At 40.2% G+C, this 27,293-nt stretch overlaps 3 protein-coding genes across 4 annotated transcripts; 1 reads left to right on the forward strand and 2 right to left on the reverse strand.

Moving 5' to 3' along the window:
- Window positions 1-2,481: 2,481 nt before the first annotated feature.
- LOC135501387 (monocarboxylate transporter 13-like) lies at window positions 2,482-6,772 on the reverse strand. The gene is made up of 6 exons (XM_064793476.1): window positions 6,739-6,772; window positions 6,280-6,350; window positions 5,082-5,309; window positions 4,694-4,837; window positions 3,423-4,532; window positions 2,482-3,122 (listed from the first exon to the last, which is right to left on the reverse strand). Exons 2-6 carry the CDS (start codon window positions 6,335-6,337, stop codon window positions 2,944-2,946), a joined length of 1,719 nt encoding a protein of 572 aa, XP_064649546.1. The 5' UTR covers window positions 6,338-6,350; window positions 6,739-6,772; the 3' UTR covers window positions 2,482-2,943.
- A 127-nt stretch (window positions 6,773-6,899) lies between these two features.
- LOC135501164 (transmembrane protein 141-like) lies at window positions 6,900-8,457 on the forward strand. Its single transcript, XM_064793038.1, has 4 exons — window positions 6,900-6,983; window positions 7,289-7,355; window positions 7,603-7,797; window positions 8,045-8,457. Exons 1-4 carry the CDS (start codon window positions 6,936-6,938, stop codon window positions 8,068-8,070), a joined length of 336 nt encoding a protein of 111 aa, XP_064649108.1. The 5' UTR covers window positions 6,900-6,935; the 3' UTR covers window positions 8,071-8,457.
- Window positions 8,458-10,632: 2,175 nt separating this feature from the next.
- On the reverse strand, window positions 10,633-27,279 carry LOC135501163 (protein SCAI-like). 2 transcript variants are annotated; one of them, XM_064793036.1, is made up of 14 exons: window positions 26,960-27,279; window positions 24,342-24,437; window positions 20,614-20,700; window positions 19,598-19,796; window positions 18,398-18,496; window positions 17,754-17,906; window positions 17,415-17,567; window positions 17,059-17,239; window positions 16,791-16,887; window positions 16,304-16,458; window positions 15,892-15,933; window positions 13,050-13,223; window positions 12,808-12,908; window positions 10,633-12,499 (listed from the first exon to the last, which is right to left on the reverse strand). In XM_064793036.1, exons 1-14 carry the CDS (start codon window positions 27,115-27,117, stop codon window positions 12,356-12,358), a joined length of 1,839 nt encoding a protein of 612 aa, XP_064649106.1. In that variant the 5' UTR covers window positions 27,118-27,279; the 3' UTR covers window positions 10,633-12,355. The 2 variants fall into 2 exon arrangements, with proteins under 2 accessions (XP_064649106.1, XP_064649107.1); XM_064793037.1 differs by lacking the exon at window positions 15,892-15,933.
- Between the last annotated feature and the right edge of the window lie 14 nt (window positions 27,280-27,293).

The raw sequence follows: 27,293 nt of genomic DNA on the forward strand, positions 1-27,293 counted from the left end.
ATGTCACATCCAATGGCTCATTTGAGGATAGTTTCTGTGATTCTACTTTACCATGAGCAGGCCCATTAAAACCTAAACTGTGTAGTTTGTGCTCTTTAGTATGTGATCTAAAAAGTTGTAAATCTGGTTATTGTAGTAAAGATTGTAGAATGGAATATCCGCGGGATGCCCTAATCTGAGAGCCAAGAGCCAAGACGCTGTTAAAGAGCCAATTAAGTGCTGCCAGGAAAGCCCCGAGCCAAAGAAAAAGTTTAGGCTAATGAAACTTTGGGAATCCTAAGCCTACATGTACCCTACTTGATAAAAAATAAATATATTATGTAACCATTTATGACGTTGTAAGACATCGCCAGTCTGATTGTCACCAGTACCTGATAGTTATGTGGCGTTCCTGTCAAACTTTTAACTCTTTCACGTCCATTGTAAAGTAGTGTTGCTTGTTACATGTTACATTCAATGGCTCATTTGAGGATAGTTTCTGTGATTCTAATCCACCATGAGCAGGCCCATTTAGGCCTTGCTGCATTTCTACAAGTTCTAGCATTGTCGGGGGCATAGCTAGCGGAAGAGGGCAAATGCCCACCCCCCCCTCCAGACGTCACCAAAAAGTTTGTTTTTGACCACGATTTCGGTAGAAAAATTTGAAGAAGTGCTATTTTGCCCCCTAAAGATCTAAAAGCTAGCCATGCCGCTGATTGAAAAAGATATGCATTGTAAATTTAGTTATTATCGGAATTAAAAACTGATATAAGTACGATCTTGTTTGCTTAATTGTACAGCATGACTCAATAGGATTGACGCTGCAGAAGTAATATGATGAAAATGGGCAGAAGTAATATGATAAAAATGTTGTTACTGCATTTTAGGTGTAGAATACCTGCAAAATATGCTCCGCGCCTGTAAATGGTTTGTGCAAGAGTGTCTTTAAACTAGTTGGTAATAGTTGCTGTATAAATGGTCTTGCCATCACTATAGGATTGGAGCTGCAGAAGTTATAAATAAGATAAAAATGGGCAGAAAATGTCGTTACTGCATATAAGGTGTAGTATACCTGCAAAATATGCTCCGCACCTGTACATGGTTTGTGCAAGAGTGCCTTTAAACTAGTTAGTAATAGTTGCTGCCAGTTCTCTGTAAAAACTAATTAATAGCATTTCCGGAAATCTACCTTAAGAGCCCCTCCTGCCTTGCATACCTGTATTGTTTGTGCAAGATGAAGCCCAGAATTGTCCTTTCAACAGTGGCATGGCTGGGACCAGGCCTCGCCTGTAGAACACCTGTTGCATGTTATTAATGTGATCCATACAAGTGGTGATCACAACCTCCAAGGTCATTGCAAGTTGAAGGCTGTTCTTGCCCCCTGGCTACGCCATAATGGTAGTGGTGGTGGTGGGGGGATACCATGAAAAAAAATCGTTTCCGTTTGTCGTGGAACACAACAAGCTGAGACGGCTCAAATTGTCCCAGATCTGCCCAGTCTAGATTTCGGGGAATGGGGACAACTTCCTAGCTGTGCATTGTAATTGTCCACCAACCCAAATCCAGCGCCTGTTGATAAAAATCTTTTGAGGAACCAGCTCGAAGTAGACTCTGGACGCAATGAACTGGCTTGGCCTTGGTACCTGATACATCAAGGAAGGAGAATCGGGATGACGAATGGACTGCACATGAGTCTGGTCCTCAGATGTGACACGAATGACGAGGTCTTATGCCATCATTGCTTGGTGGTCTTGTCTGATAGGCAGACCTGGCTTCTATTAACATTAAGCCTAGTATATGTACAGTACAGAAAGGGCCCGTAAAACCCCCAAGTTGTGTCTTATTACATAATTATGCAATAAGTCTGTCTATACAATACATTGAATAAGGCCTAAAAAGCAAGGACAAAGCTGTGCTGACTAAGGCGATAGTGATGCTATCTAGCGGTAAACAGTAGAACCGAAGGTTTTGGGCGAAGATTTCAGTTCTCCTTTCTGCCGCGAGACAGCGTCACTGTCGCTAAAGATCATTTGACCCACTGATCTTCTCAAAGACGTCGATTGCGATGGTGGTGCAATCTAGCGGTAAACAGTTGAACTGAAGGTTTTGGGCGAAGATTTCAGTTCTTCTTTTTGCCACGAGACAGCGCCACTGTCGCTAAAGCTCATTTGACCCACTGATCTTCTCAAAGACACTGATTGTGACAAACAGCACATGAATGTGACATTGTCCATAGATTCCAGACAACAAGTTTAACCATGACTGAATGTCTCTTGTCAGTGTTTGTCTGAGGGACCTTGTTCTGAAATTTTTCATCTAAGGACACCTCGCAACTGCCACTGGCAACCCCCCTGAGGTTGTCAATCTAAGGAGCATCTTAGAATAGGTCGAAGCCTACAACATAATATGATATAGTTTATAGTTCCACAACTTCTACTGCTGAAGTAAATGCTCTCCTTTGTAGAACAGGTAGTGCCAAACGTCAAATAATTACTAACACAAGACAAGTGAGACAAATCATAGATTGAATATTATCTAATTTATCATCATCCATCTCATAAGAAGTATGAGACATCATCCAAATTGGAGCACCGTTCAGCGGTGTTGACTAGAAAAGTGGTGCATTGGTAAAATTTGTTTGAGAGTACCGGTAATTAATTTGAAACTCAGTCTGGAGCTACTAATATCGTGACTTTCACTGCAATGTGCTTGCAATGGAACTTATATCACTAAAGCAACCTCGTAATTCAGCAGCCGTGATGGCTCCTGGCAGATTTTACAGTAATTAATGATTGAATTTTAGATTGATTTCATACCGGCATCAAATATCTCCCTGATTAACATCTAAAGGCTGTTACAGCAATATCTGAAAGCTGCCAATTTAAAACCTTTAAAAACAGTTGATACAACAAATTTAACTAACAAAATATATAAATAATTTGAAAATCACAACATAGACTATTGTTATTCATGTATTTGTCCATCGTCAGCGTCTGTTTTGATTGGTTCGATTCTCTCCAGTCTACGCTGTTTAATCTGATGCATCATGACCAATGAAAAGTAAACAAGCCCGCTACAGAGTGCTGCCGACGCTGAGTAGTAAAAGGATGTGTTGTACGAGCCGGTTATATCGTAGAGTAAACCTGGAAATCAGAATGAGAATGTTTTAAAGCTATTTCAAATCAACATAAAAATTTTCTTGGACAAAAAATGTACATGGTTGTCTGACACCATTGTGCACATCATTTGTTTTTCTTCAGAATTTTCTTAAAAATATACTTGTGGTCAGTTTGGATTTTGCTTTCCCCAAGGGGCAACCACATTCTTTTCCCATCCTGATTAGTGAGAATAAGGTTTCAGGAACGTATAGTCTGGTCGTCCTCAACTTAGTCAGGAATCTTCAATTTGTACTTTTGACTCTAAAATAATTCCAATATTCTTACCTCCAATGACGGGTCCCACCAGAACTCCTGCACCACGGAAGAAGGTCGCCAATCCAATAGCACTCGGTAGCCTCTCTTTCCCTAACCAATCAGCAAGCAGGCTGGCAATCTGCGACAGGAACATCCCGACGCTCAAACCGTAACCGACGGAGATGACGATAAAATGCCAATAGAGAGTGGCAAAGGGAAAACTTGCTAAAAAGACACAAAGTAGGAGTGGTGCTAGGCCGTAGATGTATCTCCGCACCCGCTGTATTGGCTTGATGTCGAAGATAATCCCCGAGCCCAACCGGCCACACATGTCAGCGATCCCAATCACAACAATCAACATTGTTGCATCCTCTTTCGTGAATCCCCGATCGTTCACGACTAAAGCTGGAACAAATGTACTTGTTGGAACGTAGGCCTGCGTGCCAAAGCCAATGAAACAGGCAAAAAGAACAAATGTCGGGTCGCACAGCAGGCTACAGTCTAAATGCCATCCTTTTTTACTCTGACCTTTTCCTTTCAAATCCACGACTTCATCATCGCTATCTATCCCAGGGGCAATTGGAGCACCTTTTTCATGGTTTTCCTTAATTTCCGTCTCTTTGTCATTATTATCTTTGCTTGAGCCAGCTATTTCATCAAGATGTTCAACAGAGTTCGTTTTCCCATTGTCATTGCTGAACATTTCAACATAGCCATCATCTCCCTCTTGAGCCCCATCCTGTCTTATGCTACCAATCGAATCAGTATCCCCATTGTGGTCCCCATTATCTCTCTTCCCTTGACTTTGATCTTGCATTTCTACACACTGGTAACGTTTATTGCTAGTACTAGACATACCCTCCGGTTCAATAACTTCAATGTCATCATTTACAGTTCTAATCGGCTTCAGGGGTCTATAAAGAGCACCACAGTTCACTAAATTAAGTGTTATAGCACCAAGAACTAACAGACTTCCCATGTAGCCATAGTGGCCTAGAAGAGCTGTATACAATGGCGGAAAGGTGAACTGTCCAATTCCACCACCGGCCGTCGAGATCCCATTGGCGATAGCACGGCGCTTGTCGAAGTATTTGCCAACAATGATGAAGCTTGGCGTATACACCATTGCACCACCCACACCTGAAAAACAATCACGTGAAATAAAATGCACATCCTGTTTCAACCATCCTGTTCAAAGGGAACAATGATTAGAAGCCTCCTATTTCAGATCTTAAAGAATCGAGGCCTGATAGTAAGAACCTTTAAAAACGCTATTGGTAATCTTCTTTTGCAGAACTCACCTACTAGAACACCCCACGTGAAAAATAGATAAAAAAGGTTTGGTGGAAAGGAGCTCAGGACAACTCCACTGAAGAAGATCAGACCTCCAACCATGGTTACTTTACGGCAGGTGAAACGGCTGGAGAGGAGACTTGCTAGTGGCCCTGGAACAATCAAAGATTTAAAGATGATATCAAAAGTCTGAATCATTTGAAAATTAAAGTCTCTACTATAAAATACAGTGGAACTACTGTGAGCGGATAGCTCTCTATTAACTACCCCTCTTTATTTAAGACACAGAAAATTGGTAATATTGATTGAAATTGGCCTCTGTAATCAGGACACTTCTCAGTTAAGGACAGTATTTGTCAGTTGTTTGCATCCCCCATTCTCCAACCACAACCTTACCTAGCCCCATCCTCAAGGCAGTAGTCAAGCTTCCAACCCATGCAGTCAAGGCAGCGCTCTCATTGAACTTATCAACCAACTCCAGGTAGAGGAGGCCAAACGTTCTTTCGGTGCCAATGAGGAAGGTGTGCATGAGGGCACATCCTATCACACAGAACCAGCCCCATCCTCCGTCGGGCGGTATTATCTCTTTAATGTTATCTTTTCCCAATTCCCTCTTCTCCAAAACTGAAAGGATTTCATACAAAAACCTGAGACTGGCTTAGAGTGACACATTTTACAGGCCCACAGTCTTTCTGATAAACACCGTCAGGGTTTCAAGGTTTCCAAAAACAAAGAACTGTTATCATAAATTTGTGAGGGAAACGGCGAACAATACGTAAACAGACACCAGGCCATGAACATCAACCTTGTCTATTCAACATATGAGTGCAATTAAACACCTGTCAGACTGAACTGATTGGTTATGCTAATTACAACGTGTTATACTGCAGGTGCAAATTAATTGTACAACAGATGTCGCCAAATCCCAGCAAATATAATAATAGGTCTTGAATAAAATATGACAACTCCATTGCAGGCATCTTCAATTGGCTGTGATATACATTTAAACATAAAAAGTCTGATATAAACATCTTGAACTATGTTGAACTATCTTGTTACTGAGAAGGATCTCTAAGCATTAATGCAATCACACTCAGGTGACAGTAAGTACTTGTGAGTGGTGTAGGCCTACAGAATGATGTAGCATGCATTATATCAGTGTCCAAACAGGACACAGCTTAATAAAGGTCAATGATATCAAGGTATGTCTTAAGTGTATCAAGCAAAATTTCTATCAGTATATCATCATGTTTTAAAAACTAAAATGACTCATCAGATTTGAACTCTTCTAGCTGTCTAAGTACTCTTATCAATCTAATCAATAATCATATGAGCCACACGTTGAACATCTCCTCAATTTGCCAATAGAGAAAAAATTAATGAAACAAAGACTACATCACACTACTACCAGCATCATGCACCACCCACGGAATAAAATTAGTTTTTTTCATAATTAGTAATAAATCATACGATCCCACCTGCTGACACACTGGGAATGGCTGGCTTATCAGAACGGACGTCGGAGGAAGGAGGAAATTATTTTTCAGGGCTTCTGACTTGTGACTGTTTTTCCTAAACCACTTGGTATAATTACCTTTTTCTGTTTCCAGCTTCATAGGTAGGGAGAGACCTACCACGCTGCCTCGCCTCATGGTTTAAACAAATCTGAAAGTGAAACAAGTAAATATGTTCATTCATCATCATCATCATCATGAACCATGCACACGCACTCACCACAGGTCAAATGAATCAATTCTAACCTAAAAAAGCCACACAATATCCAGCTGGTAGACCTACTAGGGGTAGGCCCCTACAATCAGTGCACTAACAGCATAGGCCCCGAGCTTATTTCATGCCAATCAATCATGGGATTTCAATTTTTCACTTAGAACTCATTTTTGTTTGCTTATGAAGCAAAACACTTTTACTAGAACTCATCTCCAGCAAGAAAAAAGCATGTCAACCTTTTTTGAAGTGATAAGAACTATTTTTCACACATTAAAATAAATCGAAAATCGAAAAAAAAAGTGGGTAAAGTTCATAAAAAACAAACCTTCTTGATTTTGACATGAACATTTCGTGAGCGCTCTATGACAAGAGTGCCAATTTCCAACCTGAAATCCAGGCGCTCAATCTCGTTACATTGGTTGTACTAACTGTCCTGTGATTATTAGTTGGGGTTCAGGTAGACTAGCAGACTGCTTATTAAGCTGTTTTCTGGTTATATGATCAGTCCTTTATCTTTTGAAGATGAATGATCTAACAAAGGTCAAGGAGACTTATTCTAAGAAGTTCCCTGTAAGTTGAAGACAGTCTGCAGGGAGGGGTAAAAAGGAATTAAGGCTAAAGCAGCAATTAGCAGCATTATCATGATTTAGTGATGGGCTATCGACATAGTGGCTTGCCCATCATGTATCAGCTAGTTATTGCTTATGACTAGAAGCTGCATAAAGACTGTAGTTGACAGCAGTCTACAGATGTGATGCTGATAGTGACTATCCCATACTACCTACAGGCATATCCCTTAGCCATATAAAGCTTAAAGCTGCAACAAATCACCATGTGTTCATTATTGATTGCTATCTTCTCTGTTCTGCTTCCAGCACTATGAAAGCTATGCGAAGTGTCAGTCAAGAGCATTCATGGCAGGGATGGCCACATTTCTCGTCAGTAAGTAGAGTATAAACTGTACCAGTCTAAGAACATAATAGCATACTCATGTCTTACGCTTTGGAACGTAAATCGCTACCACAGATTATTCTCATCAGGACCGTCTTGATTGAGCAGTCACATCCTGATGATATCTCCTTCAAACGTGGGTCAATATTGTGTCATGCCCTCCAGGAGGGTTGAGGCACAACTCGTCCTCATTATACCAGTACAATAGGGACCGTCCCTTTCTCATTCCTCTTTATAGGTGGTGCTGGTGTCTACGGCCTCCAGGAACTCCTCCAAAAGAAGTTACCATACGGACGACAGACGTTCCTTCTCCCGACGATCATTATCGCATCGATCACTTCCTACTCTGTGACACGGCTACGGACGAAAGCTTGCCAGAATATGTGGATGGTAATGGAAGATAAACATTCTAACCTGGGCTCAGAGAATGAAGGTAAATGAATCAGCTGTAATTTGTAGTTGTCTTCACTTCCATTATGTCTCTGGACTACTGTCAAAATGGTCAGGTTTAGCTGTAAGTTGCAGCCCATTGTGTATTCATTTCCAGTATCTCTGAGCTACTGTCAAACTGGTCAGGAGCTGTTTGTGAATTAGCTGTAAGGTGTAGTCAATCTCGATCTTGTCTTCATTTCCATTATGACTCTGAAAGTCTGTAATTATTAACTGGTTTATTTTTGCAGAACAAATCTTGGATCCAAAGGGATGAGTTAGGCCAACAAGGAGAGGAAAACTGGACTAGACATTGTAATTCTAACTGAAGGAACATAACCTGAATACCCCATAAGTTGACTGTCGCCAGGGTGTGCTGAATATTAGCTGCCAATGCACAGGCATACTTCGTTTTGGATACAAAGTCTAAAAGATCTGTTTTTTGTAGTTGTACATGTATGTCATTCAGTGTTTGTATTTGGTGTTTGTCAGGTTATAGTCACTGTGGACACTTGTCCCTAAGGCAGAGTTTGCATACATGTTTAGATTTACCTTGTCACTTGGCATGGTGCCTGTTCGTTCTTGAAGTGACATGAGTCTTGCTTCCTTTGTGATCCCTCATGTGCAGCTCGGAAGTTGTCTTTGCAAGAAGATAAACAAGATTTCTCTGCATTTCTCTCTGGTAGTCTTTTATTGAAAATGTCTACATGAGACAAGAATGACAATGGTTAAGATGCGACGTGACATAAACATGATTCATAGACACGCATGGAAAAATGGCCAAGTCAAGGCTAAAATAAGACTGGTTTCTGAATCACCACAAAGATGAGACATTTCAATACTACCAACCACTAGAAGACTAGAGGCTGATATGCTTCTATCTTGACAGAAGTAGATGATGACTGCCTTTGCGACAAGAAAGGAACCAGACATTGCTAAAACAGTCCACAAGCGCAACATTGCCACAACATCGAAATCTGTTTCAATTGAACTCCAATTCCTTACCCCAGGCAGCAATTTTACTAGTTATATACAATTGTTTCACACAGTATGGTACCTGAGGACAAGGTACGTACCAGACCTCATCCCAAGACTATAGCATTTTATTCAATGTACAATAAAGTAATGCGCAGGGTATTCTTGGGATGAGATTGGTGTTCTCTTTGGAACAGATCGGAACCATAAACTGAAGTGCAGGAATCTCAAAATATGTTGTGGCCAGATCAGGCTGAGACAGGACCAATGTCACAACCTGGATTTGCGCTGACCGGACATAGGTCTCAGATCTTATGAGGGGGTGACTGACCACCAATAGCCCAAACATGTTCTAAGAGATTCATATGTAGCCAAACTCACGTCTCACACCTGAGTTGGTTAACCTCAAAACAGACGGCCCCTTTCCACAGACTGTATACCTGGTACCATAAAGAGACATAACAAACAGAGGATTTCTTGCACTTCAGATTCCAACAAAGCTAATTGAAATGTACACTTTGATAAAATTGTCTCCTACATTTATTTCATAACAAACACTTTCAAAATTTTACTTCAGCTAGGAGCATAAAACTGGACCTTATCTCACAATAGTTATGGATTTCTTCATCATACTCCAGATATGTCTCAAACCAGAACCTTTGAAACTACATTTATAAACATTGAGAGCTGCTTGAAATTGAAATACAGTTTGTCACAGAAAATCTGTTTCCGTTTCTCCAGTTCGAGGTGTGCTGGATTGAAACACATTGTCAATCACAAACTTTTGCCAAATTTCCTCCTGTGTGAACTCATCAGTGCAAAATGCCGGTCCTCGGTGCGCCGGTCATCAGAAAATGTCACACCCACACAGATCAGTTTCAGCATTTTCCATTTTTTAAAAATTTGACTACCACAATCTGATATGAAAGGAAAATATGACATGCAGACAAAGATATAGAAATGAGGTAACACGGACAAGCCAGCACAAGACGTTCCAAAAATCTGCCTTGACCAGGTTGAGCTTCTGCGAAAAGTTCCTCTCACTTTTTAATGCCATAATGTGTATGTTGGCAGAGAAAATTAGCTTTTTTGAACAGGAACTCAGAGCTGGCCATCCGGGAAATATGTACAACGCAGAGCAGAACCTGGGAGAGCGAACAGGGACCAACAAAGCATAAAGATAGCTAGAATGTATATGTTTTTAACAAGTGATGGCGTCGACCCATCTAAAGCGAGACATATTGAATAACACTGGTTATTTATTTGGTTTTATCAAACTTTGTAAAAAGAACATAAACTTTAAAAGACGTCAACAACATTGTGTGAATTCTTCTTGTAACTGTTGGCAGTGGTGGAACTGGTCTCAAGGAATTTGTTCATCAATTCCTTCCGCAAACAGCAACCAAAAGAAAGAGCCACGAAAATTTGGTGGTTTATAATTTTCTAAGCCACAGCTAATTATAAAGTAGCATCATGTTCTCAACAGTTTACGCCACTTAGCTAAGGTTGTGTGTCTCAAATCATATGAAGGAGTTAATTTCATCAAGTTCCCGGAACGGAATGAGACATTATTACGAATATAATAGTTCTCCGATCTTTCACTGCCAACAGGTACATAAATCATTCATTCTTACATAAATAATTGAGCATATGTACAAGCTTTACATAAACTTACCAACAATGAATGATATTTTACGAGCCTACATGTAAATAGTGACTGAAACCTGTTCACTTGGATTAAGGGATCATTATCCATTACACCAGATCATTACCTGATAAAGCTCATACCATAAAATGATAACTGCCACTCTGAGGTAAGGTTTGCAGATTAGACAGAGTTTCTGCCCGGGTACCTTTTTTCGGGGGGGGGGGGAGGGGGCAAAAAAGTTAGTTTTTATTCAAACTTATTTTATTTTTCATGAGATTTCATTATTATTGACCCCAATCATCACTCCTGGTTCCACTTATATGGATTTTAAATGTATCTGTAGCATTTAAAAGACATAAGCTTTGAAGAAAATGAAGCACATTTCGCGTAACTTAGTATGTAGTTTATTATATCTGTTCTAAATCACCCATTTCGCTGACTATTTGCCACTAATAAATAAATAGGAAACGTTGGATTTCTTACCCGCAGGTCATACAGACCAGGTATCAGTTGTATAAACCCCTTTGAGAATAAATGAGATCATTATGAAAGTCAGAATAAATAAGATTAAAAAATTATACTGAATTCATTTGATGATCACACAACTTACAAAACTACACAAATAAAAGAACATAAAATAAATAAACTCTGATGGGAGATCTTTCCAGTGCTACAGTCAGTCATAATTGGAATATCTAGCTTCAAGTCGGGGCTGGGTATCAGTTAAAGGTCAGCACTGTATCACAAGCCAACCCATGGCACCTTGCACTAAAATAATTTGAAAGTGACTGCTTTCGATGTAAGTCTACCTCCTTGTGTTTTTCTCTAAATACCAACACTCCGTAGTGTCATGTCCATCAGCTTTTACTAAACGGCCTTCCTCATACCTTGTACAACAACAGAGCTACAAAATAACACCTAGAAGTGATAAAGACTATCTAGTTTTGCAGCATGGTTCGTTTCATCACAGTTTGTAGTGCAATAGCCAGTGCAACACAAAAAAATGCTACTACCATTATTACTGGGAAGAAAGTTAGAAATTTGGTAAATAAACTGAAGTGTCCATTTAGCAATTCTAGAGTGAACCAATTTTTGAAAAAATATTTGGGTTAAGAGAGAGGATTTGTGGTGATTTTGCCCAAAATCTACCTCAGCCAACTTGCAGTGAAAATTATCTGATGGGGACATGAAGGAAAACTCTAGGCACTACTGGGTGACACTCATACAATTCTTATTACACCTTCTAAAGGAGATTGTCCGATATTGAAACATTCAATGGTATCATTATAAGAATGATATGCAAAATATTACTTTGGATGCCAAAATATTTCATAATAACAATATTGTAATATTAATAATGATATTATATCATTAAATGCTAGATGTCTTCAGATGTCTACAAAACAAGACTATATACAAATATTTCACAGTACGACCTCTCTGATACAGTGCTTACATATAACCTGACCTTTTTTGTGCAATGATCTGTAAAGGGTCTAAATCATGTATTGCTCTTTTTTAATGATTTACTCTAAAGGCCCATAGGTATTTTGCTGTTGATTACATGCTATCGTTGTGTGGTCTTCTGATCCTTCAAACTACTCGAACAAGACATAATTGAACATTATTTGATCCTTCAAGATACGTTGTAAATTGCACCAAGGTAGCTTCTAACCGACCGGCCCTCACAGATCTTGGAATGAGGCTTGGTACAGTCCACAGTTATGAAAACTGATAACTTGAATAGCATACTCAGAATATACTACAACAAAAGTTGAAAAATTACATGTGTATGATTTAATTTTCCAACATGAAACTATCACACCCGACATCCAAAGTGAACTAGTCCAATGTATAGCAAAAAGCTAAAGTCCGATCATTCCATTATTTATAAGAGGTGAAGTGATTAACCCATAGAGAACCATGCTGCTGCCTTATATCAATCCGTTTCTCCTAGGTCTGCGAATAGTCCACGAACCTCCAACACGCTCGCCAGGTCTAAGATGATTTTATGCAGTAACGGATGGTCCAGAATCTCATTTTCTGGTAGACGTGGGTGACAACTTGGGTAGTAGTTGGGACCCTGAAAACAGATGGAGAATAGAAGGTAATTATTGTGTCGAAGCTAGCAGGGATGGGAATGACCAGGATAAAAACCCTGACATATCTTTTTCATCATTTTACCTTAAAATAACATTGTTCAAGAAGCAGAAATGTTCATGACCACATTTCCGACAAAATGTCTCAGTTTTTCATACCTAAAGTGAGAGTGGCTTCCCTCAAAAAAATCATTAGAAACATCATATCCAGGCCGAACTAAAGCTTCATTATATTCTTGATGACTTTCCAGGCCTAAAGGAGTTGCAAAAGGTCAGAAACAATGATACTGACCTTGAACCCTCTGTGTAGTCGTAGCAGGACATAACAGAAGATGAACCTCAGGATGAGGAGGCGGAGGAAATCGTCACCGAAGAATTGAATGAATGTGTGATCTGAAATGGAAGACACCATATTTTATGTCACTCCCAGATGACGATGTTTACATTGATGCATTTTAACTAGGCCTAAATGTGATAGACTGTTTTGAAAATACAAAGGGATGTTGCAGGTATTGAAAAATTCCTCAAGCCTACCTATTGTCCGTGACCTTGTGACCATTTTGCTCGCCTCTGCCAGGAACTTATCGACCTGAGTCTGGCACTTTTCCCATATGGCGATGGGTACATCGATGATGTTACAGATGAAGCAGAATGCTGTGAGGGGACTGTGCATGAACAGGGTGAACAGGTTGCCCTTCTGATGCTGATCTGAAAGAAGATGGTACAAATTGAGTAAACAAAATAGAAAGTATGTCTCAAAGGACCTTTTGATGGTGGCACCCTTCGTCCTTGAATTTATGATTTTCGATTTTGTTTGGCAGGGAGGGGAGGGGGTTATACCACATGTGATGACAGAAGGCCATAACATACGTTATTTCCATCTTAAAATGGTTATGACAAATGCTGCAAGTGTACAACTCCAGAAGAGAATGAATGGCTCATGCATTACTGGAAAGGCGCCAATATTGTTGAAATATTCATGACCCTTCAAACCCAAGAGTCTGCCACCAATGCGTTATTACAGAAACTGTTTTCTAGAGTACCGATAGTTATCTGACAAAATGTATAGGAACTACTATCGTACGGCATTCCATTGCATCAATAAGGTCACCGTTGTTTTTTCCCACCACCCTGATCCAGCACAAAGAACTTTGCTTTCAAGACAGATACGACTTCTTCTTAACCATCTATTGCATGATAAACAATACGCCCCCTCTCATGAAAGGTTATCAAATATCAAAGTTGAAAGCAAATGATAAAATCGTCAGAATGAAGTATACCAACACAATGATTATCAGAGAATAGTACAGGGTGAAATTGTAACACAGAAAAATATGTAAACGACTGTTGCTTTTTGGACCCACAAGACAGTGGGTGAATCCTATCACATTGAATGAATTTGAACAATTAATAGCTCAAACTTAGAAACACAGATGAGATTAGCTACAAATGAAGACTGCACACAATAACATTATTGTAAGAGAGACATCATGTAAGAACATTGATGAAAGAGCTCTGAACAACTGAGAGAAGATTTAAACTGACAGATTTAATACAGGTACTAGAGATACTGCAACTTAACAGAAGTTTAGCTGCAGAAAATGTAGACAAGGCATTACTCTTTGACTCACCCTGTATTTCTGTAAGTGGATATAAAACATGTTGATATATGACATGTGGAAATGTGGCAATTGAAATGAATATGTGTGTTGAGAAATGTAATTCTATGTAATTTGTGTTGAGCAGTTTTTGTTGAGTTGTGCATTTAAATAAGTACAGCAAATTCGACATGACTGGATGCCTTATATTTTGGTACCTTTGAATAAGTTTATGAAATGGATGAAAAGAGAAGAAGAATTTAATTTGAGACTGATAGATTTGGGAATGTGTCATAATATAGGGAATAAATCTTAGGGTGTGAATTAGTCAAGTGGTTCAGTCAACTGCAAATTGATTTCACAAAATATAAACATTTGTTGTTATTCAATTTTTGTGCAAAGCTTGGGCAGGGGGACTTGGAAGGAGTCATATTTCTTCAAGAACAAACCTGTGTAACTTTAAAATCTGTCAAAAAGTGCAAAAAGTCTTGATGTATGGTGACTTACGCAGGTATCAGGCACAAAGTGCTAAAGTTAGCAAAACTGACATCTTGGAGATCTAAAAGTTGATGGACATTGCTCACAGTATAAAGGAAATAGTCCAAGACAAAAAACGTGGCCATCTATCTTATCGCAAATGCTTTTCCATCAGTTTTTAAGAATCATTGTCACGTTATGAGCGAAAGACTCAGCAGTACTATCACTTTGAACCTCCCCCTCAAAGTTAAGATAGATGGTCCAATAACTCTGTTGATAAAATGTGTTGCTTGTCCAAAACAGTTGTGAACAGCCTCATACGAGAAGTATGGACAGCCAAAGTTCCCATGTCCAATGATTTACCATTATATTTCTTACGGGACTGTGTTGGACAAGCAACTCTAAATAGGGAAGTTTTAAGCCAGTGATTCGAGAATCAACTTGCCCTGTTTCCTTCCGTATCGGGTATGGCGCGGGGAGACCCAGGAACGACCTGAATCATTAGCATAATATGATGATTAGACCAATTAGCAACAAGGCTATGGATTAAAGAACGATTTAATATGATAGCAACATTACATACAAACAAAATATTTCAAGATTTGAGACACCGGAAAGCCACGTAATGGTTGAGGATGGTTTATATTCAACATTTGCTCACACCAAAATGTAAACTGTTGTTTTTCCTAAATTTTGGCTGTTTAGTTGTGATCAGTCAGTGACGTCACAGATGCCATCCTCTGTGACGCAAAACATATTTCCAATTGCCAAATGAATTGAAAGCATCTTATTTGAGCTTTAAAGTGAATAAGAAACCATCCGTAGTCCTGTCATAAAAATTTAAAGATTTACATCATCAACCAGAAAGAAATTCACACCAGGTCAAAGCATTTACTTTCTCCGTGGAAATGTTTTTCTCACCTAAACACATCAAAACAAAGTAACTGATAAACACCACAACCATTTGAGATAGAGAGAGATTGACACCTAGAGTACGTCCACAGATATCAGAGATTTATTCCTCTAAATACTGGCATGAAAAGATGGGTGAAATTTCTGCTGATATTTTCCAGACAGAGCCAAATGATCCATTTTTAAGAACCAATAGCTAGTTGACTCCAGCCGATCTCAAACTGATCAAAAAATTGATGGAACAATTTGACAGTGTAGCCTGTAGGTCAAGTAATTCGTATTCTAGTCTGTACAAAACTAAAGGCAATTTACAGGAGAAATCTAGCAGAAGACATATTGACCCATTTTTCATGCCACATGGGAAAGGATCATTTTTCATTCTCATTTACCTTGACCTTGCAGTATAGAGGACGTGGACCGAAATCTCATTCCTATAATAATGGCGATATGAAAATCACTGAACAAATGAAGGAAGTTTCTCCAAATTGGGCTATCAAACTCCCTACTGACTATAAGGAGCAGATACCACGTTTTGCCCTGTTCTTGGCTACTGAGAGCCCTTTGCCTTTCCACCCATAAATGACAAACACACATGACTCGATTTACACATAGTTTTGAAAATTCATCACTCTCTCATAATTTGACTGCAGGCCCAAATCCTACCCTTATTTGAGATATCAGAATCTTGTACACAGCACACCATAACCATAGTTTGTAGTCCAGTTGTACCTGACAAATGTTGTAGGAAGCAGCCTCGGTTTTATTACAAAGCTTGACAATAGGGGGGCTAATGATACCTACCCTGCATCGTTGTTGGGACTTGCTCTGGTGATAATAGACACAGCACTGGCTGGCCGAAGAAGTTGGGAAAACCCTGGTAGGCTGAGCTGTTGTCACTATCCACGACGATGAAGAGAGGTTTTCTTGTGTATGGATAGAGGTCGCCAGGATGAACACTAAAATAGAAGCACAGAGAACTTTGATAGGATGCAATTACTTTGGAACCTCCCTTAGCGGACACCTCTCTATTGAGGACTTCCTCTCACTCGAGGACACAGCATCTCATTCAAAAGATGAGGCAATCAAAGTAAAGGAACTTGCCTAAGATCACAAGCGAGTATCCGTGAAGGATATGGATCATGACAGGTCTTCAGAAATGGTATATTGGCCTTTAAACAGGCAACTTATAAGTCAAATAATATAGGTTGAAAACTGAAGATGAAGTTCCAGTCATTTCCAAAAAGTAAACTTGTATGGCAGTGATTTACTGGTCATCACGAATGCTTACCAATGCATATCTCGAAGATTTCCTGGCCGTTTATTTTTATTGGAGACGTCCACCTCTCGTCGACTATTTGTGATAACTCCGCCATAATCATAAGCAGCTGAAAAGTCAACAGTGAACCATCAGTCACATGTGTATGCTGGACAAAGTGCCTAGCATCTTCTGTATGAGATGTTAGAAGGAATAAGACATGCAGACATGACTAAGGCCATTCGAGCCCAGTGACTCATACTCTGGTAGAGCTTGCTATGGCAAAGACTAGTCTACTTACGATCATCACCATGCTTGGTATTGCGTAACGACCCGTCAGCCGAGATATACAACAACATGGCTCCGTTTGGCGGGAGCTCCTTGAAGCCAGAGGCGAGGAAAGCGTTGAGCTGGCTGAATGTTGGTTTGTAGAGCAGATATTTGTGGGGGTTGTCACGTTTGTTGATGCGATCTCCGTTCTCCTTGAAACAGACAAAATAAAGGTTATCACTAGTAGATGAGACTGGAAATCACCAAGCATTTTGACCCTTGGGGCATTGTAGCAACATGACCCAATTATCTCATCGTCTAGCTTAGTACAACATGTGGCAGATATGACGAATGACTGATGATATGCACTAATCTTGATCAACTTACCCCGCCAAAACTAACCCCAAGGCTGAGCCCAAATGGTGGTCGCCCCGGGGCAGGGGAGGCGTCGTAAAGTTGGTTATTTAAATCTTCTTGTGGTTCACGTTCTAGGGTTTGTAACATCCGGAACATATCCAATGTCAACTCACTGAATTTCACCTGAAAGTGGAGGTCAAAATTAAAGTTTTCATTTCGATGATGGTGGTATTTTTTAACAGTTACCAGAGTGCTGTGTCAAAGTTCTCCACAGCTTATACAAAGCAACAACAGATTTAAATCACGATTACATGGACTCTTTGCCTGTGAAATGGCTGACACCGAGAGGACAGGGTCGTGCTACTCTACCTGGTCATGGCAGTTTCCGACAATGAGTATTTCTTGTAGCGTAAGGTAGACAGGCGTGCCCTTCTCTAGTGGAGGAGTATTGAGGGGCGTCAGTCGATGAGACAGAATGATCGTGGAGGAATCTAAATCAACCACATTAACTAATGCATCAGCCTGAAAAACAAAGCAGGCAAAAATAAAGATCTGATATAAATCAACTCTTTTTACATCTAAACAGACTAGTGTAGTCAGTTCACCACAAGGGGTCACCCCAAGAGCTATAGACACATGAATGCCACAAGCACATCTTTGCCCATAATTCAATTAAGACCCATGATATAATCAGTCACTGCTCCAGGCCACCACCAGATTATCCTACTCCAACTCGAAGCTAATGCATCAAAGTTTTTTATCATCAGCAACTTCAAAGGAAAGTCAATCAATTACTCGTATGAGTCGAGTCTCTGCGGGATTTTGAGGCTGATGGCGATCTTTTTCAAAGACACATTTTGGAGAGATTTAGTATCTAGGCACATTTTTTACTTTTCAAGATCACCAACCCTTCGACGGCCCACTACTTTTACAGCCCCAAAAACAGCCCCCTCTATTTGAATTCAGCGCAACCACAGCCCCAGGCCTGGGGGGAGGGGGAGGGGCAAACCTACCTCTATAAATGCTCGAATCTCGCCCAGGACCATTGACCATTCTAGCTGATCCTCTGGTTCATAGATGGCAGTGTAGTCATCTATCTGTTTGGCCAATTCCTAGAAGAAGAAAAACATTATGACATCAGACCTAATGCACTAGACAACAATGAAGACTACTGCGAACTCTGATTTATGCCTTAGGGTGTTATTATGAATGTGACAGACTGTGCTTTAGCAGATAGACAAAACAACCTGGCTGACACACTGCAGGGTTGAACTCTGATTGATTCCTTAGTGTTAATATGAAACTGATGGACTGTACCTGCTGTTACTGTTAGACAAAACAACTTGGTTGGCAAAACGCAGAAGACAAAGGCAAACAAATGTTTTCCTCAGTTTGTCAGTGGTTACAACCATGATCAGGATGTTTGATGACATTTCTGAGGTTGAAAAATTGTGCTATGAGTTATGCACATAAACAAACAAACAGGCTCAATATTCCACCATTTTCATGGGATTTAGAGCGAATTGTTTAAGGTTCAACCTCTGCTCTCTCCATATTATTTCATTGACATGCAACAGGCAAGAAGACCATCCTCATCACATTGTCATGATTGATGATATTTCATCATTGGTGATGATTCACTTATCTGACTGTTAGCCAACTGGCAGGATCCCTAAACTTTTAAAATATGGATGACATGGGTGTCATTAGACTTTCAGCATACATGAATCACCAAGGCAGGCACAGTGGAGAAAACTTAAAATATTAACACCCGTGCCTAAACCAGTCAAGAAATTTCAGCTATATAACTGTTATGATTATGTTTTAGCCAGTTTCCCTGGCCTAGTCTGCACCAGTGATATTTTTCTCATCAAAACATTATCCGCAGACGTCATTATGATCTATTTCCAGCAAGATAATTGCATCTAATTAGTGTACAATCATGTCAGACTAATTAACCATGAAATCTGATTAGTTCTGAGTTCTCAAGGAAGACAGTGGGGTTTAGACCAGACCGAGAAGGTAAACAAAGCTTGCAAGCTGTCAAGTACTGGCAAGACTGATATTTTCCTGATTCAAAATCGTGACAGTTTTGACTTGACTCCTTGAAAAGGTACTAGGCTCACGAGGCCATCTGCTGGGATGTATCAAGAGGTCCCTTCTCTAATCATAAGAGCAGTGTGACACAAGTCCCAGGTTCAGCCCATACTCACTCTGACGAGGTCCCGAACCAACTTCATTTTCTTGAGCAGTAAACACACGACGATAAATCTTGCATAATAACGGAGCTTCTTCACCATCAGGTCGGGTCGGCTGTCTTCTTTGTTAGCTTTCGAATAGTATGCTCGCATTCGAATGGCAGAGTAAAATGAAAACGATTCGTTTAAGTAATTCGTTTCGCTGGTTCTGAGACTGAAAGAGAGTTATACAGAGACAAGAATGTGAATGTCTTGACATATTCTTCAACCCTCAACTTCTTTGAGGACATGTAAAATGTCTCTGGTAGCGTACCTGCCAATTCACACATACCAAAGCTTTGGGGGCGGTGAGGGGGGGGGGGGGCTCAAGATGATCTAGCATGTGCATAGGATTACCACCAGCACCACTTGATAAACATTTTGGGAAACAAGGCTCTCCATGGCAGGTCCTTGACCCGCCGGATTCTGCACTGGGCCTTGTCAGGATAGCTGTGACACACTGATAGACCCAAATCAAAATTTGACCCAAGCTGACAATATCAGTATCACTTATTATGAAAAGGAACAACACAAAGGAGTCCCTCAGGCTTGAATAACTAGAGAGACCTTGCAAGATAATCGCGTTAGTTTTGGATTGGTAACCTAAATTTGAATTCTCTCTCAACCAAATGGCCGTACTGCAACTAATATACATGTCAGCTACATGAAAGTCCAGCCCCCCTGGGATACCACAACCACAGAGCCCTGAATAATAAAACCATTATTGTGGCATACTCCAATAGACAGCTATAAATTCTTGATGCTTTATCCCCTTTGGGATTCTTTCATCAGAATAATTGGAAATAGCCGCTAATGCAATCATCGCACAAAGCACAGCGTAGACATGCCAGTGCGTATTTTGCAATGTACAACCCATCAAGCTTTGGTCATGTTGATTGCAGAAGGTTCTTCTGCTAGTTCTGATGGCGATCGCTGTCGGGAATTTGCCATCCAACAACTTCGAATCAAGAAGTAATTTGAAGTATACTTACTAGTAATGGTAATAGAGCTGCCCTATTTTTGACGCGATCTCTCCAATTTGCCATCGTTTTAACCCGTATTTCAAGTCCAAAATTTGCCTGGAAAGATAGAATAGAGAACATATGTGAGAAAAGCAAACATATTAGTCAATAACTGAATACCTGGATGTCTCGGGGGGGGGGGGGGGATTCCAAGTTAACTTATCTTCTACAAACTAGGAGTTTACAGACTGTGTGATCAAATTCCCAGTTGACCTCGAATTGATGTCTGGGGCAAAACAATCACCTCTCCAAGGCAATCTACTTCCCCGCTTCAGTCCCCAAGGGTTAAATGACTTCCTATACATGTACGTCATGTCGCTATTTCCCAATTAACTCCCCAGCTTTCTGTCGGCCGATTCCCCTTCAGTCCACTTGGCAACCAATTTAGACGCAGAACTGAAGTCGACAGAATCTATAGACATTATGAATATCTGGACGGAAGGATATGATTACTGTGACAAGTAACATCAATGTCCAGAAATGTTCATCGGTTAACAGTAACTTTTGCCATAGCCATGTCATTTTAAATAACTACCTCTTGTTGTCTTAGTACCAGCAAGCCATGTGAGCTGTCTATGTGGTATGGAATAGAAAATTCCCTGAAGAGCTTTACCAATAATCAAATTGACATGCATGGCACACTGATGTCCTACATGTACACTCATGTTGGCAGCGTATAAGTCCTGAAGCAGTCTTTCCGGTAGGACGTGAACTTGGTCCTTTTGGTTTTGGTGCTTTCTGAAACTTGCATATACAGCATCGCAAAAAGTCATCAAGCTCAATGAGACCTAAGCATGGCGAGATCTAATATGCGCATGGTCTTGCTTTGAATACCAGACCATCTCTCAGCGTGGCCCTATATGGATCATACATCTCCAAGTTGAATGGTACTTCCCGACTCCTGGGCTATGTATCAATAATCTGGTCTTGTCATCATCGACCCACTCTTCGGACACTGACCTCACTGGGTCTCCTCATTTTAACCCCATCCTCATCCTATCTGTCTCATTCAAAATCCAGCCTTAGTCTTATAGGATTTAGGGTAATGTTGCTGGTGTTATGAAAGGAAAGTCTTGTCATTAGTTTCAGAGACAGATTTCTCACAATCATCACTTTGCCATGAGATTCAGGAGTGCAAGAGTGTCATCATCATCATCATCATCAGGAAACTATGGTGATGATATCAGCCAGACAAGGTCAGATCTTAACAGTATCATAATCTGCCTGACCAACTACTCTACCACACTTCCACACTGCCACTAGCCAGGCAGGGTCACGGGCACATTACATCCCGCGGCCCCGATAATATCATAACCCGTCTTGTGAACACGACTCCGCCGCATTGTTTGGATACAGTCTTCTTGTCGTGCTGCAGTATCTTGTCTCCATGGATACAAATTTGTCAGAACTTTTTCTGTCGGATTCTCCCATTTTATGTGTACAAGATTTATAAATTGCTGGAAATGACTGTGGGGTCATTGAACGGATCCTTAGGGGGACTATAGGCAGGGGTCCATTTGGCATGCTCAAGGCGCTGATATTTACAGCGACATTGTGTAACTTTTAAATCTGGTGCCCTGGCATAAGTCTCCATTTAAAGAGTGAATCTTACGCCCTGCAAGCGAGTGTTATGAAGATTTAATGGGTGTGTTTTATAAATGACATGTTACAGTGAAATCACTGACAGAAAATGTATGACTACAGCAGGAAAGACTGAAATATTCAAATTATCACCAACATTGGCTTCAATGTTAACAATTTTGGTGCCAGCAAAATCATCTATATTAACGTACCAAATCGCGTCCGCAGCATAGATTTCATTGCTAGCGTTAGCACATAGCTGTCTAGCTATATCCCACATGTGGTGGCACTGCCGGCGTAGCTCGATCAATACAAACCAACAGTGAGAGTGTACAGATCGCCAATAACTATTGCCACTATTGTATGCGTGTTTGGAGGCAGGTCTGATTGCCATAGTATCTGGTGGAGGAGACTGAGTGAAGAATTAGCTTAACGAAGCAGTTTTAACCCTATTAGGGCCTGGTCTGCTCTGTGTCGCAAATGAGGACTGGTGTGACTTGGAATCAAATCCTTGACACAAGGGGAGAGGTGCCAATCTTTAAATTTCATCAAAGATCTTTATTCTTATGCACCTTGCCACTCCAACCACAGGCACATGAAAATATGAGCTCAATAGATCCCCCCCTCATCGTCTGACAGCTTCCACAATCAACTGATACACTCCTAGTCCTACTGTTTGTCAGTCATTGAACTTACTTAGGAGTCATTTTTAGAAAAGGTTAGGAACCAATTGTTTTCGTGCGCAGGATTGGCACAAAAGTATGCATATCGGAAAATGTCACAAGAGTACCCAGTAGAACTTGAGATAGAGGAGAGATTATCCATTTTGGAGTGTAGAGTGTGTGCTTTTTACCTGTTGACATTTCTAACTTGCAACTCCTGAATTCCCCAACAAGATTTTCACGAAACCTACCATCAAAGAGATACAACCTAATCTAAAATTAGTAACGACGACTATTTCTCACGTCGTTCACATTATCACAGGGAAGTCAAGTTCTTGCACCTGCCTCCGTGCCTGTCTTTAAAACACGAGGAAGAAGTTCTGAGTTCATCAACCTGCACATCGATCAAATCATGATGATATCAGCAGGATACTAATTCAAATCTCATCTGCACTTTCCTTCACCAGAATTGGCACTTCATGAAATTAGGTAAGCAACAGCAACATCAATATTTGCTAGCCGTCACATCAAATGCCAAATTTTACAGCGAACCGATCTTGCGCTTGGAAACCTCTCCTTCATCAAGTTGGTATTGGCATAACAATAATGTTCAGGACCGGATCAATCCATGTCTTATTGCGCTGGAATGGTAAGGCGATCGATTCCTGTGTGGAACGGTACATGTACGTACATCTGTAGCCTTTATTTGTAGCCTTAGTGTTTGGGCTGTTGATTGCAATGGTAGGTTCTGTTTACATCAGAAGTGAGCTCTTCTCATGGAGGAGACCAGTGCCTTAAGTAATCCAAAAGGTTGTGGGTTTTTACTCTGGTCTTGTCATGGCTTTGTCCTTCACAGGTTGACCATCCAAGTTGCTCCCAGGAAATACCCCAGAGTGCCTTTGCCTCTGCCACACCATGGATCACCATGCAAGTCAAGACCATTGGGCTTCCAAGGACAAGATTGGAAAACCTTATCCGCAGAATAAATTATTGAAAATCTTTAGATTCCAAACTCTTGTATTCATGAGAATCAATGCAATGGTTGATTTCATGGCCGATGAACTCTTAGTCTTACAGTTCCAACTCAATCTAAATCCAAGGAAGCAGATCAACACAGCATCCAAGGAAGTGAATCGATCCACTTGTAATTTTACCCTAGACCTTACTGCTCTTACATATTGGGTCTCTTGATTGTGGGAAAGAGATGCACTCCGTTGTCTATATTTACCACTCACTATGATTCAAGAGCCTCCAGGACACAAGTGTGTCAATATTTTGATACACAAATATGAACAAGATTATTCGAAGACTTTTCTGAAGAAATCGACACCATTTTTAAGAAAACAGACTGTCTATGCATTCTTCTTCTATAAACGCTGTGATTAAGTCGTCATACAGTGACAGTGTAGTCTGGTTGGTCATGACAGATTCAACTTGAGACACATGAAAACTTACCGATTCTGTTGCTGAAACTTCCATAGTTTTGTGTAGACGTCAAATGTGCGGCCAAAGTAGGACTGCCATTGTTTATGACCGTACTGGGGAAGGTCTCTGCAACGAGAAAGCAAAAAAAAAACAGTTTTAAAAACAATTTCAAAAAGTGTTCTTTAAAACATGGTTAAATGAAAAGTTCTGCAGAGGTTCTGCATTAGAACATTTTAGATGGATACCACTTTCACCAACCAAAAGTACAAAGAAAGCCTGTATTTAAACTGTTGTAAAGGTTCTGAGCAGCCTGAATCAAGTTCAGCCGAGCTGCATCCCACTCCTGATACGTTATCTTATGTGTAATTCAAGACACACCCACAACAATTAAACTTACAGCAGCTTGCTTGCGGGCCTCCATTTTAAAATATCAATCAACTAAAGAAAATGTCAGAGCAAGATTTGGTAATCTGCCATAAGTGTCAACACCATGAAAGTTTCTTGCCAAGACAAAGACCAAAGAAATTCTCCATATTTTTTATTCCATGGGATTATACCCGAGGCAGAGTATGTTGAGATATGATCCCTTGCGGGTGGAGCAAAAATACTGTCAAGGAAGTTGAGTGGCTTTTGTAGCTCAACATAAACAGAACGCTGCAGGTTCCAACGAGAAATACATTGGATTAGCGAGCCGAGTAATGCCCTTTGAAATGATAATTTAGAATAATATGGTATTCTAGAATTCGGCATCAATTTACTTGTATCACATTATTCATGTCATTAAATACCTTCAAGGTTTATGACTGAACCTACAAAGATGACTCTAAACCACACCAAAAACAACAGAGAACACTTCACTTCTTCTAATGTACAAATGTAGCAATTTGTCAGTCGTGGAGTAGCGAGTAATATGTTCACCACCCATAATCTAGTTCAAATTCTGTAATACACCCTATACTCCGGTTACCATGGCAACCAAATCATGATTTCTGTCTGGAGCAGCAGAAAATTTGAATATCTGATAAGAAGGGGGTTGGTGATGGGTTACCGCTATACATGTCATGATAACCTGTGTGTGGAGAATACTGTAAACCCTATAATTTGTCCCTGTACATTGCATCATTTTGGGCCTTCTCGCCCTTTAATCTAACCACCATGACGACCATGACATGATTAGTCACCAATTTTGAAATACCTTGTAGCATTGTAGTAAAATGCAGTGGTTTTGCTGTTGTCACAACCTCAACCACTGGGATTGGTGTAATCTTCATATGAAATTGCCTTCATCTCTGAGGTGTTTTAGAATAGAAACTGATACCTCACTCTAGGCTCCTGTCTCACGTACTTTTTAAAACTAATTACCAGTCAGACAGGAAACTGGTACATGTAGATGAACATGGTCTCAAGCCAGTCTATTGACAGTTTGTCTTGGTGTGGGTGGTTTAATCCAATTAGTTCTGAAACCAATAGAATGGTGGGACTGTTACATTAGAAACCCTCCCACTTGTACATACATATTCTGTGTTGGAAAAACAATACTTCATCAAAACTGTTCTATTATGCATTAATACATGTGCAAAAATCAATTTAAATTTTAAAAAAAGGACTCCAGGAACTCATGTATAAAATACGACTTTATGGGGATGAGAGTTGAATTACATGTAGGTTGTGCTGAGTGCAATAAGATTTGTTTCATGTATTCTTCTGGGGGGGGGGGGGGATATCCCCCTGAGCTTCGAGGACGAATGTTTGTTTTAGATATTTTCATGGCTTCAAGAGTTTCAACTGAAAATGTTCAACCAACTAAGAACAAACTTCTCTCCACGCTCGAATGCATTATCTCGACCTACCACCTGGGGCATCTCGAACACAATCGTATCAGCTGTGATAATTAGAGCCTTCCAGCCGCAGGCACACAGTGGTTGGTTCTCAAAATAACACACAGACTAACTAAACCTTTGTTAATAACATTATTGTGTTTAGCATGCATTAAAAATGGATTCATTGTGTAGCATTAGCAAAGCACATTATATCAATGTATGCATGCACAATATTGTTTGAAGGCAGAGCTAGGAACGTTGGGTTTCAAACAGGGTAGGTATAAATATACGTGACAATGAGGTGGCACACTCATCTTATTGGGAGAAGGCGGAAAATAGGAGTCAATCATAACAAGGAAATGGAGTCAAGTGACAATTTCTGTGACACCATCCAAATTCTGTGAAACAGCATTTTCTCTACAAAACTTGGAACGAATTAAGTGAAAAAAACTCCAAGGAAACACACCAAGTGAACAGGATTGTCCACGGTCCTCCAGATGTGACACTGTCCCAATCATTCCCTTTGGTAGGTTGTGACACGATTGTCTCTCATCAAATTGAAATAGGTCACATCCAAGTCTGTCACGAGGACAGTGAAGGTGCCCTCAAATATAACTTTCAACCATAGCCAGAAGATGATGTTACTTCAATGTATACTGTTCAGTGAAGACTAGATTCTGAAGAAGACAGTTCAGACTCCGTCTCAGACATGCGAGACAGACAGTTGCCACAACAACAAACTAAAAACACAACAAAATCACTGGTCAATAGAATAACATATAAGACAGCACATTACATATGATTCTAACGATAATCTAATCTCAGTACCTCAGTCCATTGAACAGTTGCTTGGACTTCTCCAGAAGATGACAAAATTCATTGACAACCTTTCTTTCGTGTTCATCCATTGGAACATCCACCGACATGTTTACTTTGGTTATGCTGGAGGCTCTGTCGAGGGAAAATTCACGTCCCCCAATAACCATGCTCTAAACCGGTTTTAACACTTCTCAATGTCAGAAATTTAGGATCAAACTGAACCTTAGTTTGACATGTACTATATCCCGAATTTGGGGGCTTTAGGACCCATTATTTAAGGAGAAATCGACACTTTTGTAACCAAAACATCTTCTCTTTCCCATAGCAAATTTCCATACAAAGG

Source organism: Lineus longissimus, chromosome 17 (genome assembly GCF_910592395.1).
Source record: "Lineus longissimus chromosome 17, tnLinLong1.2, whole genome shotgun sequence".
Classification (NCBI taxonomy): Eukaryota; Metazoa; Nemertea; class Pilidiophora; order Heteronemertea; family Lineidae; genus Lineus; species Lineus longissimus.